General features: G+C 47.6%; 1 protein-coding gene across 1 annotated transcript; it reads right to left on the minus strand.

Annotated features, from left to right (window-relative positions):
- Window positions 1–206: 206 nt before the first annotated feature.
- On the minus strand, window positions 207–15,807 carry LOC139249585 (cytochrome b-c1 complex subunit 2, mitochondrial-like; the record flags this gene model as incomplete). Its single annotated transcript, XM_070872524.1, has 8 exons — window positions 15,671–15,807; window positions 12,441–12,530; window positions 9,312–9,461; window positions 4,158–4,222; window positions 2,910–2,966; window positions 2,154–2,278; window positions 365–462; window positions 207–264 (listed from the first exon to the last, which is right to left on the minus strand). Coding segments are annotated over exons 1-8 (688 nt in total), but the record flags the coding sequence as incomplete, so codon positions are not given.
- Window positions 15,808–18,190: the final 2,383 nt, after the last annotated feature.

Raw genomic sequence — 18,190 nt, forward strand, 5'->3', positions numbered from 1 at the left:
CCTCTCCCTCCCACCCCCCCTTCCCTCCCCCACTGGTGGAGTGATGAAAATCAGGGATGCACAAGAGAACAGAATTGGAGGGGCGCAGGTATCTTGGAGGGTTGTAGGGCTGGAGGTATCAGAGGCAGAGAGGGTCGAGGCTGTGAAGGATGAGGAGACACACAAAAAGAAACACTGAAAACTTATTATTCTAATTGAACACTTACCCAACCCTACGAGAGCCATCCTTCCACTTGTAAAATTGTTTTGCACAAACTCGTGCAGCTGTGAAGACATTATGGGGACATATTAGAAACAATCAACAATGTTTTGTTTCGTTAAAAAAAAAATTCTTTGTGGAGACTATTTTGTATTTTATTCTTACCTGCTCTGTTGTGTGCTGACCAATCATAAAACTAGGACAATAGAGGGGGTTGCTCAGGGCATTACGGTATGCAACTGAATGCAGGTTCTCCAGAACACCTACCAAAAAAAAATCATCAAATACACTTACTTCCCACATCTGACTGCTGGACGGATAGATGCCAGGAAATCAAGATTGTTTCCACAAGCGAGAACACAGAATTACTCCCCTGAGGCATTATCACATACAATGTACAGCACAGAAACAAGCCATTCGGCCCAACTGGTCTATGCCTCCTCTCACCCCACGTCGTCTAACCCTATCAGCATATTCTTCTCCTCCTTTCTATCTCATGTACTTACCGAGCATCCCCTTAAATGCATCCACGCCATTTGCCTCAACTACTCCATGTGGTAACAAGTTCCACATTCTAACTAACAGTATGTGGTTACTAACAACAGAAGACTGACAAAATATAGTAAGTAAAAAAGAGCAGCTATTTCTAGCCATTCTAGTTTGCAGCATATTCCATATGAACACTACAGCTCACGGTCCTTTGCCTGTGGTCAAGTTCTGTATCATTCTGGCCCAACGTCAAATTACTGACACTTGCAGCTCTTTCATCGTCCCTGGGTCAAAATCCTGGAACTCACTCCTCAACAGCACTGTCGGGAGTACATTCACCACACGGACTGCAGCAGTTCAAGGCGGCAGCTCACCACCATCTTCTCAAGGGCAACCAGGGATCGGCAATAAATGTCGGCCTTGCTGGCGATGCCCACATCCCAAGAATGAATCATAGAATGATACAGCACAGGAGGAGACCATTTGGCCCATCGTGCCTGTGCTGGATGAATAAAAATAAATTTTAAAAACAACCTCCGAGAGGGGCCTGAATTCAGTGCAGGCACCAAAGGCCTCTTCCTCTGCTAAAACATTTATGTTTTTGTTTGGGTACGCGACACTGCCTTAGCAGTTATTGAGTTACAGGGACTCTGTTATATTTGCAAGGAGTCCCCTGTACATTGCATCACTGAGGCATCTTGGGGGGGGGGGGGGGGGGGGGTGATTGCAATAAAATTACTGATGCGTGCTGTGGCGAATCATAGAATTATAGAAATTTACAGCACGGAAGGAGGCCATTTCGGCCCATCGTGTCCACAACGGCTGATAGAGCTAACCAGCCGAATCCCACTTTCTAGCTCTTGGTCCGTAGCGCTGTAGGTTATGTGCACATCCAAGTATTTTTTAAATGTGGAGAGAGTTTCTGCCTCTACCACCCTTTCAGGCAGTGGGTTCCAGACCCCCACCACCCTCTGGGTGAAGCAATTTCCCCTCAACTCCCCTCTAAACCTTCTACCAATTGCTTTAAATCTATGCCCCCTAGTTGTTGACCCCTCTGCTAAGGGAAATAGGTCCTTCCTATCCACTCTATCTAGGCCCCTTATAATTTTATATACCTCAATAAGGTCTTCCCTCAGCCTCCTCTGTTCCAAGGAAAACAACCCCAGCCTATCCAATCTTTCCTCACAGCTAAAATTCTCCAGTCCAGGCAACATGGTGGAGCTGTGTGCTGGGAGGACCAGCTACCTGCACCCTATAGATCCACGTTTAATGCCTCAATCTGCAAGGAACCTCGACCTAAGCAGAGCTCGAGAGTCCTCACTAGGCAGCTCACCCCGGCTGCCAATAAACAGCGGCTCCAGCGGAGGTCTGGGAGCAGTGCTGCGACAAGACTGATTTACCATCAACATCAGCATCGCAAACCATTTGTTTTAATATCTGTCCGACACATGTTTTTCGATCTCACCTATTTGTGGGTTCTGAAAGGCGATTGCTCTGTCCACTTTCAGCTTTGGTGGGAGCTCCGATAGTTCCCACGGCCGAAATTCCTGGGCAGCAGTAACATTGATCAAATACTCCATTACAGTGTCACTGCAGGGGGGGGGGGGGGGGGTGCGGGAAGAATTCAAGAGTTAGATATCCGCAACAACTTACATTTATATTGCGCAGAAAATAACATGGAAAATGTCCCAAGTGTATCAGAGGGGGGTGGGGTGGGGGGCGGGGGAGAGAAAATTAAAAACCATAAAATAGATATAGATATGGGTGTGAGCCAGGGCAAGAGGTTAGAGTTACGATAGTTCGGTGTGCAAGTTTGCGTGTGTGTCATCAACAAACCATCAGCTCTTGTACCACTTGGTACTGAACAGTCCACCTAACAAAAGAGGATGATGATGTAGAATCAATCGAGGCTTATGTTAAAACTTGAAAGAATATAATCAAATGAAACCAGTAGATGCTAGTTCAATTAATAATTTTAATCCCGAGATCACTAGGATTTTGTTGGCAAGGGTATAAAAGGCTATGGAGCCAAGGCAGGTGGATGGTGTTAGGATACAGATCAGCCACAATTTCATTGAATGGTGGAACAGGCTTGAGGGGCTGAATGGCCTCCTCCTGTTCCTTATGCTTTAACCATCAGTTTGTGTAAAACCTCAACCTTCAGAATGACCGACATGGTGTGAACTGCAGAGGCAGCCCGTGGAACTGGCCCAATACTCACACATAGTCTCGCATACATTCCACCGAATAGATCATGTTGTCCCTCGTAGAGGTCACGCTGCAAAAGCAGAAATGGTCGGTAATTTTCTGGGTGAAATAAACTAAAGTCAGCTGAAGCTCAAGAGATGACATTGTAAACACGTTTCTAGCAATGGATCAACCGGCCACACATCAAATTCAAAATGCTTGCTGGGCCATTCAAAACATTTATGGAGGTATAGAAGAATATTTTCAGCATTAAAAGAGGCACGGTTTTATTTTCTATAACTGTGCACAGATGGGTTGGACACAGAAACCTGCAGCTTTGACGAGAAGCGGATTTAAATGAAGGGGTATTAAACCTTTCTTGCAATGGACACTCAAGAGGAGTTCCACGAAACAAATATTCACTTCAAATTGACTAATGATTGTGCAGATATTCCTAGTTGCACTAATTGGATGTGATCTATTTGGAATTAAAAGCTGTGAGTCGAGGTGGTGCGCACATGGTGCCAGTGTGTGCTGCCTGTCAGGGTCCTATGTGAGATGAGATTGGCCAGTTTCGATCATGAGCCCACCACAGAAAGACATGTCTCATTAAACTGGTGCAAAGAATAGCCGCCATAGGGAAGCACTCTGGAAATATAATGTATCGCTGGCAGTCGCAGAGCACAGGGAGATTTTGTTCTGGCCCATGTAATATCTAACCCCAGGACTAGAAAGGACAACAAGTCAGGCCATCCCAAAGCGCTTTACAGCCAATGAAGTACTTTTGGAGTGTAGTCACTGCTGTAATGTAGGGAAAAGCGGCAGCCAATTTGTGCACAGTAAACAGCACAAACAGCAATGTGATAATTACCAAATAAGAAGTTTTTTTTTTTTTAAAGTGATGTTGGTTGAGGGCTAAATATTGGCCAGGACACCGGGCAGAACGCCCCTGCTCTTCTTTGAATAATACCGTGGGATCTTTTCTGTCCACCTGTGAAGGAAGACGGGGACTTGGTTGAACATCTCATCCGAAAGACGGCAACTCCGACAGTGCAGCACTCCCTCAGTACTGAGCTGCGAGTGTCAACCTGAATTATGTGCTGAAGTCTTTGGAGTAGGACTTGAACACACGACCTTCTGACTCAAAGGCGAGAGCGCTACGCACTGAGCCAGCACTGCCTGATGCTGCCCATGAGGGAAAGGGATGCACTTCCCAGCAGAGGTACTTCTCACCTAGCGACTACAGAAATTCAGCAGAAAACTTGAAACTAAGTACATTTACCTCAGGCTGCCACCAACAGCTTCTATGCCACGGGTTATTCTGAATGACGAAGCTCCCTTCGTGGTCTGTAAAACAGAACAAGCTTTGGTTAAAACGAAATGAGTACGGTTGATACCGTACTCTAAATTTAACAATTTATAAAATTTCCATTTTTTTAAGACTTTACAAAATCAATCTCTACGAAAAGTGCTTCAGGGATGCAAGAACGGCAGCTGGAGAGTTCAGTGCGTTGCAGAAATCACACTTTGCTGAGGGAACAACCGATAGCTACTGTGCGCAACATATAGGAGAATGCACAGCCAGGAGCATGTTTCAAGGCAGCAATACTACACAACAGTTTGTGAAGTTAACCAATGCATCCTGATCCCAAATTGTATTGTTGCCTGAAAACATGTCCCGCTGTGTTACTGTATACAGAAACTAAACTTTACAAAATCATTAGCAGCATTGAAAGAAAATCAGCCAGGATTCCTGCCCCTGATCAATACCCAGTCACTCCTGCTCCTGATCAATATCCAGCGATTCATGCCCCTGATCAATACCCAGCGATTCATGCCCCTGGTCAATATCCAGTGATTCCTGCTCCTGATCAATACCCAGTGATTCCTGCTCCTGATCAATACCCAGTGATTTCTGCTCCTGATCAATACCCAGTGATTCCTGCTCCTGATCAATACCCAGCGATTCCTGCCCCTGATCAATATCCAGTGATTCCAATACCCAGTAATTACTGCTCCTGATCAATATCCAGTGATTCCTGCTCCTGACCAATGTCCAGCGATTCCTGCTCCTGATCAATGCCCAGCGATTCCTGCTCCTGATCAATACCCAGCTATTCCTGACCAATATGCATTGATTCCTGCCCCTGATCAATATGCAGCGATTCCTGCCCCTGATCAATATGCAGCGATTCCTGCCCCTGATCAATATCCAGCGAATCCTGCCCCTGATCAATATCCAGCGAATCCTGCCCCTGATCAATATCCAGCGAATCCTGCCCCTGATCAATATCCAGCGAATCCTGCCCCTGATCAATATCCAGCGAATCCTGCCCCTGATCAATATGCAGCGAATCCTGCCCCTGATCAATATGCAGCGAATCCTGCCCCTGATCAATATGCAGCGAATCCTGCCCCTGATCAATATGCAGCGAATCCTGCCCCTGATCAATATGCAGCGAATCCTGCCCCTGATCAATATGCAGCGAATCCTGCCCCTGATCAATATGCAGCGAATCCTGCCCCTGATCAATATGCAGCGAATCCTGCCCCTGATCAATATGCAGCGAATCCTGCCCCTGATCAATATGCAGCGAATCCTGCCCCTGATCAATATGCAGCGAATCCTGCCCCTGATCAATATGCAGCGAATCCTGCCCCTGATCAATATGCAGCGAATCCTGCCCCTGATCAATATGCAGCGAATCCTGCCCCTGATCAATATGCAGCGAATCCTGCCCCTGATCAATATCCAGCGAATCCTGCCCCTGATCAATATCCAGCGAATCCTGCCCCTGATCAATATCCAGCGAATCCTGCCCCTGATCAATATCCAGCGAATCCTGCCCCTGATCAATATCCAGCGAATCCTGCCCCTGATCAATATCCAGCGAATCCTGCCCCTGATCAATATCCAGCGAATCCTGCCCCTGATCAATATCCAGCGAATCCTGCCCCTGATCAATATGCAGCGAATCCTGCCCCTGATCAATATGCAGCGAATCCTGCCCCTGATCAATATCCAGCGAATCCTGCCCCTGATCAATATCCAGCGAATCCTGCCCCTGATCAATATCCAGCGAATCCTGCCCCTGATCAATATCCAGCGAATCCTGCCCCTGATCAATATCCAGCGAATCCTGCCCCTGATCAATATCCAGCGAATCCTGCCCCTGATCAATATCCAGCGAATCCTGCCCCTGATCAATATCCAGCGAATCCTGCCCCTGATCAATATCCAGCGAATCCTGTCCCTGATCAATACCCAGCGATTCTGGCCCCTGATCAATACCCAGTGATTCCTGCCCCTGATCAATACCCAGCGATTCCTGCCCCTGATCAATATGCAGCGATTCCTGCCCCTGATCAATATGCAGCGATTCCTGCCCCTGATCAATATGCAGCGATTCCTGCCCCTGATCAATATGCAGCGATTCCTGCCCCTGATCAATATGCAGCGATTCCTGCCCCTGATCAATATGCAGCGATTCCTGCCCCTGATCAATATGCAGCGATTCCTGCCCCTGATCAATATGCAGCGATTCCTGCCCCTGATCAATATGCAGCGATTCCTGCCCCTGATCAATATGCAGCGATTCCTGCCCCTGATCAATATGCAGCGATTCCTGCCCCTGATCAATATGCAGCGATTCCTGCCCCTGATCAATATGCAGCGATTCCTGCCCCTGATCAATATGCAGCGATTCCTGCCCCTGATCAATATGCAGCGATTCCTGCCCCTGATCAATATGCAGCGATTCCTGCCCCTGATCAATATGCAGCGAATCCTGCCCCTGATCAATATGCAGCGAATCCTGCCCCTGATCAATATGCAGCGAATCCTGCCCCTGATCAATATGCAGCGAATCCTGCCCCTGATCAATATGCAGCGAATCCTGCCCCTGATCAATATGCAGCGATTCCTGCCCCTGATCAATATGCAGCGAATCCTGCCCCTGATCAATATGCAGCGAATCCTGCCCCTGATCAATATGCAGCGAATCCTGCCCCTGATCAATATGCAGCGAATCCTGCCCCTGATCAATATGCAGCGAATCCTGCCCCTGATCAATATGCAGCGAATCCTGCCCCTGATCAATATGCAGCGAATCCTGCCCCTGATCAATATCCAGCGAATCCTGCCCCTGATCAATATCCAGCGAATCCTGCCCCTGATCAATATCCAGCGAATCCTGCCCCTGATCAATATCCAGCGAATCCTGCCCCTGATCAATATCCAGCGAATCCTGCCCCTGATCAATATCCAGCGAATCCTGCCCCTGATCAATATCCAGCGAATCCTGCCCCTGATCAATATGCAGCGAATCCTGCCCGTGATCAATATCCAGCGAATCCTGCCCCTGATCAATATCCAGCGAATCCTGCCCCTGATCAATATCCAGCGAATCCTGCCCCTGATCAATATCCAGCGAATCCTGCCCCTGATCAATATCCAGCGAATCCTGCCCCTGATCAATATCCAGCGAATCCTGCCCCTGATCAATATCCAGCGAATCCTGCCCCTGATCAATATCCAGCGAATCCTGCCCCTGATCAATATCCAGCGAATCCTGCCCCTGATCAATATGCAGCGAATCCTGCCCCTGATCAATATGCAGCGAATCCTGCCCCTGATCAATATGCAGCGAATCCTGCCCCTGATCAATATGCAGCGAATCCTGCCCCTGATCAATATGCAGCGAATCCTGCCCCTGATCAATATGCAGCGAATCCTGCCCCTGATCAATATGCAGCGAATCCTGCCCCTGATCAATATGCAGCGAATCCTGCCCCTGATCAATATGCAGCGAATCCTGCCCCTGATCAATATGCAGCGAATCCTGCCCCTGATCAATATGCAGCGAATCCTGCCCCTGATCAATATGCAGCGAATCCTGCCCCTGATCAATATGCAGCGAATCCTGCCCCTGATCAATATGCAGCGAATCCTGCCCCTGATCAATATGCAGCGAATCCTGCCCCTGATCAATATGCAGCGAATCCTGCCCCTGATCAATATCCAGCGAATCCTGCCCCTGATCAATATCCAGCGAATCCTGCCCCTGATCAATATCCAGCGAATCCTGCCCCTGATCAATATCCAGCGAATCCTGCCCCTGATCAATATCCAGCGAATCCTGCCCCTGATCAATATCCAGCGAATCCTGCCCCTGATCAATATCCAGCGAATCCTGCCCCTGATCAATATCCAGCGAATCCTGCCCCTGATCAATATGCAGCGAATCCTGCCCCTGATCAATATGCAGCGAATCCTGCCCCTGATCAATATCCAGCGAATCCTGCCCCTGATCAATATCCAGCGAATCCTGCCCCTGATCAATATCCAGCGAATCCTGCCCCTGATCAATATCCAGCGAATCCTGCCCCTGATCAATATCCAGCGAATCCTGCCCCTGATCAATATCCAGCGAATCCTGCCCCTGATCAATATCCAGCGAATCCTGCCCCTGATCAATATCCAGCGAATCCTGCCCCTGATCAATATCCAGCGAATCCTGTCCCTGATCAATACCCAGCGATTCTGGCCCCTGATCAATACCCAGTGATTCCTGCCCCTGATCAATACCCAGCGATTCCTGCCCCTGATCAATATGCAGCGATTCCTGCCCCTGATCAATATCCAGCGAATCCTGCCCCTGATCAATATCCAGCGAATCCTGTCCCTGATCAATACCCAGCGATTCTGGCCCCTGATCAATACCCAGTGATTCCTGCCCCTGATCAATACCCAGCGATTCCTGCCCCTGATCAATATCCAGCGAATCCTGCCCCTGATCAATATCCAGCGAATCCTGTCCCTGATCAATACCCAGCGATTCTGGCCCCTGATCAATACCCAGTGATTCCTGCCCCTGATCAATACCCAGCGATTCCTGCTCCTGACCAATATCCAGTGATTCCTGACCAATATCCAGTGATTCCTGACCAATATCCAGTGATTCCTGCTGGAAAGTGTGCATGTAAGGACATCAGGTGAGGCCATGATTAGACTTTGCTGTGATGCACAAGACAGTTGAATAGCCTGCCAACATTCACTGTCTGACAAAACACATGGCCTTGGGTGGGGTGCCAGAGAACTGCCGGCATCAGTGGAATGTATGCCAGGAAGAATAAGCGTCATCGGGAAATTATGGGCATATTGGCAGTGTGGGGGTGGGTGGGGGAGGGGAGTATTCCCTCATGACATCAAGTAACAGGCTTTAACCACTCAAATATAACTGCTAACCATTCACTTCAATTGGACTGTTTAAAGCAATTTGCCCCACTCAGGGTAGCGAGAGTAAACATAATATCTATGTCCAGTTAATTCTCTAGGATTTGAAGCAAATGGCAAATCAAGAAAGACATCTTGAAAAAGCATTGCACAGGTGAAGAGCTGTTCAAAGTGCTAAGTTTTCTGTTAAACTTTACTTACCATGTTTGCTGCCAAACGAAGGGCATGCGTGATGCCCAAGTTATTGGCACTCTCATACCTGCTGCCCGCCTTTATATAGACACCAATCTTTGAGGTTGGTGAGTAGTTCTCCAGGGAGGCGATAACCAACCCACTTGGCAATTTGGACACCTGTTGGAGAAAAATTGAGTTCCCGTAAAATCTTGATTACCTGTATTAAATTTTAAATCCTGAAAATACACACATTTCCTATCCAAAAACTTAATTTCCTGTTGTCATGATTTTTGGACTCGCCTTTTACAGTTATCTCAACATTTAACACTGTAAATGCTTATTTAATAAGCTATAGTGGGAATTCCCCAATGTAAACAGGTCCCAGTAACACAGTAGTTGCAAGCTGTGGCCACTAGGTGGTGTTTCAATACCACTGTATCTTCTGACACACTGGAAAATACCACATGTATAACACAGTAGGACTGCAGTCCTATTTAGTAACTGGACAGTGAAGGAAAAACTTACCTCCCGGGATTAGAGCACATAATCTGGGCTGACACATCAGGGCAATACTGAGCGCGAGTGCTGCTTTGTCAGAGGTGCTGTCTTTTGGATTACACTGAGGCCCTGTATGCCTGTTCGAAGAAGAGCCGGGGAGTTCTCCCAATGCCCTGGCCAACATTTATCCAACGTTACCAACAAACAAAATATCTGGCTGTTCATCTCACTGCTGATTGTGGGAGCTTGCTGTGCGCAAACATTACAACAATGACTACACTTCAAAAGAAATTCACCAGATGTGAAGTACTTGGGGCCATCTTGAGGACGTGAAGGATGCACTTACATCATCAGGACAGGCAGATGGTGCCGCGGTTTAGCTCAAAGCAAGGTATTTCTTCTAAAGTTACATTGCAATTGATATTCCTTGCGAATGTGTCTCCCTCCCTTCTTGCCCTGAAAGTACCGATTCCTCACCGGGTAGTCCCATGCTCCCTCTGGTATCTCGCCCCAATGGCCCATCTTCACATGCAAGCCTCGAGAGTGAGGGAGTTGAAAAGCTATAGCTGTGATCCAATTCGGACTCTGGCTGAACGTGGAACCTGGGTCCTTCTGATCTACAGGTCTCAGCGACTCACTGGATCATTGAACTGAGCCCGCAGGAATTGACATTTAACTGCCCAAACCATCTTAAAAAATGTTTCTTCTGGATATTGTGAACAGCAATTAAAAAAGGTACAAATGCTCAGGTCTAGTCATAAAGAAAGAAAGACTTGGATTTATAAAGCGCCTTTCATGACCACTGGATGTCTCAAAATGCTTCACAATCAATTAGGTACTTTTGGAGTGTAGTCACTGTTGTAATGTAGGAAATAGGAGACTCAGGATAAAGAGTCGGCCATTTAGGACTGAGATGAGAAGAAATGTCTTCACTCAGGGTGGTGAATCTTTGGAGTTCTCTACCCCAGAAGGCCGAGAGCCGAGAGTGCTCAGTTGTAGAGTATATTCAATACTGAGATCAACAGACATTTGGGCACTAAGGGAATCAAGGAACATGGCAATCGGGCAGGAAAATGGAGTTGAGGTAGAAGTTCAGCCATTATGTTATTGAATGGCGGAGCAGGCTCGAAGGGCCGTATGGGCCTACTCCTGCTCCAATTTCATAGAATCCTAGAATGGTTACACCACAGGAGGAGGCCATTCGTCCTGTGCTGGCTCTCTGCAAGAGCCAGTCCCATTCCCCCGCCCTTTCCCTGTAGCCCTGCAATTTATTTTCCTTCAAGTATTTATCCAATTCCCTTTTGAAAGCCACGATTGAGTCTGCCTCCACCACCCACTCAGGCAGCGCATTCCAGATCCTAACCACTCGCTGCATAAAAACTTTTTTCTTCATGACACCTTTGGTTCTTCTGCCAATCACCTTAAATCTGTGTCGTCTGGTTCTCAACCCTTCCGCAAATGGGAACAGTTTTTTAACCGCTTTCTCAACCTACCCTGCCACCTTCAACGATTTGTGCACACATACCCCCAGGTCTCTGTTCATGCTCCCCCTTTAGTTTATACTGCCTCCTCGTTCTTCCTACCAAAATGTATCACTTCGCACTTTTCTGCGTTAAACTTCATCTGCCACGTGTCCGCCCATTCCACCAGCCTGTCTATGTCTTCTTAAAGTCCATCCCTCTCCTCCTCACTGTCCACTATACTTCCATGTTTTGTGTCATTTGCAAATTTCGAAATTGTACCTTGTACACCCACATCCAAGTCATTAATATATCTCGAGAAAAGCAGTGGTCCCAGTACCGACCCCTGGGGAACACCGCTGTATACCTTCCTCCAGTCTAAAAATCGATCATCCACCACTACTCTCTGTTTCCTGTCACTGAGCCAATTCCGTATCCATGCTGCCACTGTCCCTTTTATTCCACGGGTTTCAACTTCGCTGGCAAGCCTATTATGTGGCACATTATCAAATGCCTATTCTTATGTTCTTGTGTCGGCTACGCCAAGGTTCTTAAAGAGCAAATTGAATGCATCATTAGGATCGTAGCAAGAGAGAATGCACAGGCCACAAGCAACCTCAGTGGCATGTAGAACTGCTACAAGAAAGACTTGCATTTATATAGCACCTTTCACGACTACCAGACGTCTCAAAGCATGTTACTGCCAACTTGCGCGCAGCAAGCTCCCACACACAGCAATGTGATAATGACCAGATAATCTGTTTGTGTTATGCTGATTGAGGGATAAATATTGGCCCAGGACACCGGGGATAACTCCCCTTCTCTTCTGTGAAATATTGTCATGGGATCTTTTACCTGCCAGAGCAGACGGGGCCTCGGTTTAACGTCTCATCTGAAAGACGGCACCTCTGACAGTGCAGCGCTCCCTCAGTACTGCACGGAGTGTCGGCCTAGATTTATGTGCTCGAGTCCCTGGAGTGTTACTCGAACCCACAACCTTCTGACTCAAGAGGCGAGAGAGAGTGCTTACCCACTGAGCCACAGCTGACACCATATGCGGGGGCTCCTCCATGGACATCTTCTGAGGCCAATCTGCTCAGAATGGTACGAGCCTTGATGCCTTGGAGAGGCCTCGCTCAAAAAGGATGGTCAAGGTGGAATCACACTTCTGGAGAAGACGCAACTAGCGTTCACTGACCTGTAGCTCCTGAGGTGGAAGGTTTCGTTTCTCTGCAGCTGGTGTAACCTCATTCTTCAGCGCAGCTTTGAGTGAATAAAGCCTCCTTGTCTGAAATCAAAAAAATCACACAAGCGTCAATCGGTGGAAAGGTTTCTGAAAGGCTAGGCCCTCTGCCCTGGATACTTGGATGAAAGTTTTGATCATTTGTTTTTAATATGGAACATCCCTGATTATAATCGCTCAACCATTGGTGGCCATGCCTTCTGTTGCCTGGGCCCCAAGCTCTGGAACTCTCTGCCTAAATCCTCTCCGTCTCTCTATCCTCCTTCAAACATACTTCTTTGACCAAGCTTTTGGTCACCTGCGCTAATTTCTACTTATGCGGCTCAGTGACAAATTTTTATCGCATAATACTCCTGTGAAGCGCCTTGGGGTGTTTCACTACGTTAAAGGTGCTATATAAATACAGTATGTTGTTGTTGTTGGATTTAAATAATGGGGGAAACAAAACTAAAGCTCCATCTATCTGGTGATTGAAAACAATCCCAATCCAAACTCTGGGGCAAGCCGATCGTTCACTGATTATAACCCATGAGTGTTAAACTTCTAATAGTTATCAGTACAATACAGAACACAAACTGTTCTCCAAAAAAAACTCTGGTACTGCTGCAATTGTTCAATCTTCTGCTACTTTTCCAGGCCCACACTGGAAACTGGGTGACGGGTCCTGCTGAAGTCTCCACCACTGCGGTTCTGAGCAGGAGCTGCCCAAGAGGTGGCCCAGGGATAGCTCTCCATCTGGCATCCCTCAGCTCCTCTTTGCAGTGCAGACTTCGGCACAGGAACTCAACACAGTACATGAATACCATTCCACGGCACAATACTGTGCTGCACCACAACTAGGGGTTTTAAACTAGTTCGGTCTTCACCTTGTTAAATAAGCTTTTAAAGTGATATTGGTATGATTTTCACCTGTCAGTTACGAGTCATCAAAGATCTATCATCCTTAAAAAATAAACCCGAATCATAGAACTGACAGTGCAGGAGACCATTCAGCCCATCGTGCCTGTGCTGGATGCTAGCTATTCAACCGAGGCTATCGAGTCCAATCTCCTTTTTATTATGGTCTACTCCGGCAATTCAAAGTCTTAATTTGCATGACAAAACAAATTACTTATTCACTCAAATAATCCAGTTATTGAAATTAACCCACTTTGAATCAACAGGAGCTGTAGGCTGTTTTTTCCCCTATCTAATTCTCTTTTAAACAATATTATAATCCTGCCTCAATAACCACTTGTTGTTCCTTGTCTTAATGAACCTCGACGTGAAATAATTCCTAACTTCCCTCTCCTTCTAGTGACACCCCTGAGTCTATGTCCACTCATTACTGATCTGACAACCAACAGAAACTAACTTTCACTGTTTACCCTCAAAATTTTTCCACAATTTTGTAAATCTCTACAAGATCGATGCCCCTTAACCTTCCGTGCTCCAGTTCAATTTTTGCAGCCTTTCTTCAAAGTATAACCTGATATCATTCATAGAATCATAGAATGATTACAGCACGGAAGGCGGCCATTCAGCCAGTCAAGCCCTTGTTAACTCTCAGCTACTCCCACTACCCCACCCTTTCCCCATAGCCCTGCAATTTTTTTTCCTTAAGATACTTATCCTATTCCCATTTGATAGATAGTATTGAGTCTGCCTCCACCACCCTTTCAGGCAGGGCATTCCAGATCTTAACCACTCACTGCGTTAAAAAGTTTTTTCCTACGTCGCCTTTGATTCTTTTGCCAATCACCTTAAATCTGTGTCCTCAGGTTCTCAACCCTTCCACCAATGGAATCAGTTTCTCTCTATCTATCCTGTCCAGACCCCTCATGATTTTGAAAACCTCTATCAAATCTCCTCTCAACCTTTTCTCTGCTCCAAGGAGAAAGTGCGGTACCCAGAATTAGACACAATACTCCAGTTGGGGCTGAAGCAGTGTTTTATACATCATAATTTCCACACTTTTGTACTCTATACCTCTATTTATGAAGCCAAGAATCCCATAAGCCTTTTTAACTTCTATCTCAACCTGCCTTGCTACCTTCAACAATTTATGCACACTTACCTCCAGGTCTCTCTGTTTCTGCACCTCCTTTAGGATTGTACCATTTAGTTTATATGTCCTCTCCTCATTTTTTTTTAACCAAAATACCTCATTCTAGTGAATGTTCACTGACCCCTTTTTAGGGCTCTAATATCCTTCCTATAATGAGGTGCCCAGAACTGTATGCAATATTCCAACTGTGACCGAATATGTATTGAATGTCCCTATATATAACCCATTTATATGACTTTGTGACTCTCTGTCTTTGCCTTTTTTTGACTTGAAGCGGTCACGGTGAAATTGAGACAGCATGTTTAAATTTTTGATGCAAAGTGACATTTATATCTGAGGATTAAAAGCAAGAACTGTGTTTATTGATCAATAATCACAGTATATAACAAATATTACGATAATAGAGGAACAACAATCTTGGTGAAGAGACCCACACCCACAACCATCACTAAATTAGAAATTAGAAACATCAGGTCTGCAGCTGCGAGAATCTGAGTTATGGTTTGGGGAGAGTGGGGTTCTCTTTTCACCAAGATTGTTATTCCTCTATTTATTACCTTAATATGTTATATAATGCGATTATTGACCAATGAACACAGTTATTGCTATTTAATCCTCAGATATAAATATCACTTTGCATCAAAGATATGGGTTGTAGGGATTGTGCACCATTGACACATCACAATAACCTTTGCAATGTCAAAATCCGACACGGGTACCAGTGGTATTTGGGGACTGCGGATATCTAGCAATGCATATTTGTTTTAAAGACCTTGCATTGGAGATGATGCGGATGGGAGGATTGGGGGCTCCCGGCGGCTGTGAGTGAGCAGAGCGGGAGCGGGAGTCCCGCATCCAGCCAGCGCTGGGTGACCTTCAGGCCGCACAGGGCCCGCACAGCCCCGCTCACCCACACTCCGGCTCCGGCCGCAGCTCACGGCCGGGCGGTGGATGGTGAGGATGACCGATTGCGGATCGAGTCCCCGGCGGGAAAGAGGGCGAGGCCCCGCTCCCGGAACCGAGCGGACACCGGGCTAGGCCGCACCTCACCTCACAGCGGGGTGACCCTTCATGTTCCGTTTGCGGCTCTACACATACATGACGGCGCTCACCAGCATGCAGAAAGGGACACACTTACGGCGAGGTTTGCGAGCGCAGAATTCACTCTCCTCACCGACCTCATCCTCCCGGCGTCGCCTCCACCGGCTCTGAGACACACACAATATAGCGGCTCACTAGAGACCAGCTCTCAGACACACACAATATGGCGGCTCACCAGAGACCAGTTCTGAGACACACACAATATGGCGGACCTGAGACACACACAATATGGCGGCTCCCTAGAGACCAGTTCTGAGACACACACAATATGGCGGACCTGAGACACACACAATATGGCGGCTCACCAGAGACCAGCTCAGCTCTGAGACACACACAATATGGCGTTCTGAGGCGGTCCTTTGGAATGTTGCTTCCACTCTAAAAATGAGTCCTTAGGTGGCTGTACAGTCCAATACGAGAACCACAGTCCCTGTCACAGGTGGGACAGATAGTCGTTGAAGGTAAGGGTGGGTGGGACTAGTTTGCCACACGCTCTTTCTGCTGCCTGCGCTTGATTTCTGCATGCTCTCGACGATGAGACTCGAGGTGCTCAGCGCCCTCCCGGATGCTCTTCCTCCACTTCGGGACTTTGGCCAGGTACTCCCAGGTGTCGGTGGGGATGTTGCACTTTATCAGGGAGGCTTTGCAGATGTCCTTGAAACGTTTCCTCTGCCCACCTTTGGCTCGTTTGCCACAAAGGAGTTCCGAGTAGAGCGCTTGCTTTGGGAGTCTCGTGTCAGGCATGCGGACAATGTGGCCTGCTCAACGGAGCTGATCGAGTGTGGTCAGTGCTTCAATGCTGGGGATGTTGGCCTGGTCGAGGACGCTAATGTTGGTGCGTCTGTCCTCCCAGGGGATTTGTAAAATCTTGCGGAGACATCGTTGGTGGTATTTCTCCAGCGACTTCAGGTGTCTACTGTACATAGTCCATGCCTCTGAGCCATACAGGAACTACACACACAATATGGCGGCTGTGAGACACACACACACACACACACACACAATATGGCGGCAGCCACCCTTCCCACACTCTGTGCGGTCACCTGTCAATCACCTGCAAGTAACGATTAAAGGTCCTTGTGAACTGACCTCTGTTTTAATACTATATTGTATTGGATTATATGTATATATTATATTTTTGCTTGATAGTTCCAAGTCTAACTGGAGGGATGGCAGGGCAGCTCATTCCCGTGGACTGCACATCCTGTGGCATGTGGGACGTTGTAGACACTTCACGCAGTCTGGACGACCATGTGTGCAGGAGGTGTCTCCAGCTGCACCAACTCGAGCTCCACGTTTTAGAGCTTGAGCAGCGGCTGGAGTCACTGTGGTGCATCCGTGAGGCAGAGAGCTACATGGACAGCACGTCTCTAGAGGTGGTCACCCCGCAGCTTAAGAGTGTGCAGGCAGAGAGGGAGTGGGTGACCAGCAGACAGAAGAGGAGGACAAGGCAGGTAGTGCAGGAGTCCCCTGAGTCCATCTCGCTCTCCAACCGATATTCTCTTCTGAGTACCGATGCCTCTGGTGGTGGCTCTGGGGAGTGCAGCCAGAGCCAAGTCCACAGCACCACGGGTGGCTGAGCTGCACAGGGGAGGAGGAAGATGAAGGGAAGAGCTATAGTGGTAGGGGATTCAATAGTCGGGGGAGCAGACAGGCGTTTCTGCGGCCGCAGACGTGACTGCAGGATGGTATGTTTTCTCCCTGGTGCCAGGGCCAAGGATGTCACTGAGCGGCTGCAGGGCATTCTGCGGGGAGAGGGTGAACAGCCAGAGGCCGTGGTCCACATCGGTACCAATAACATAGGTAGAAAGAGGGATGAGGTCCTGCAGGCAGACTTTATGCAGCTAGGAGAGAGATTAAAAAACAGAACGTCAAAGGTAGTAATCTCCAGATTACTTCCAGTGCCACGAGCTAGTGAGTATAGAAATAGGAGGATAGGGCAGATGAATGTGTGGCTGGAGAGATGGTGCAGGCGGGAGGGCTTTAGATTCCTGAGGCATTGGGACCACTTCTGGGGGAGGTGGGTCTTGTACAAGCCGGACAGGACAAACCTCAAACAATATCCTCGCAGGGGAGGGGGGTTGCTAATTCTGTTGGGGAGGGTTTCAACTAGCTTGGCAAGGTGATGGGAACCTGAGAATAAATTCCGTAGGGAGGGGAGTAAAGCTGGAATTGGAAAGCAAAAATGTCAAAAATGAATTTGAAGGAAAGAGGAAACAAGGGCTAGAAAGTAGTCAACAAGGTCTGGCTGTACTAAATGGCATATACTTCCATGCAAGGAGTATAGCGAATAAGGCAGATAAGCTGAGAGCACAGGTAGCCACTTGGGAGTGTTGTGTATCTGTAAAGCATGCACTACCATGTTCCGCCACCAGTGAGTGCATCCCCTGAAGTCCCAAGGGATCCCAGCATCCATTGGGAGCACTCTATATAAGCCGGCCCCTAAGGCCTGTTCCTCACTCTGGAGTGTCTTAATAAAGACTGAGGTCACTGTTACTTTAACCTCCCTGTGTGCAGTCTTATCTGTGTTAGGCAGACAACAACTGGCGACGAGTAT

The sequence above is a fragment of the Pristiophorus japonicus genome, unplaced genomic scaffold (assembly GCF_044704955.1).
Source record: "Pristiophorus japonicus isolate sPriJap1 unplaced genomic scaffold, sPriJap1.hap1 HAP1_SCAFFOLD_3270, whole genome shotgun sequence".
In the NCBI taxonomy this organism is placed as follows: Eukaryota; Metazoa; Chordata; class Chondrichthyes; family Pristiophoridae; genus Pristiophorus; species Pristiophorus japonicus.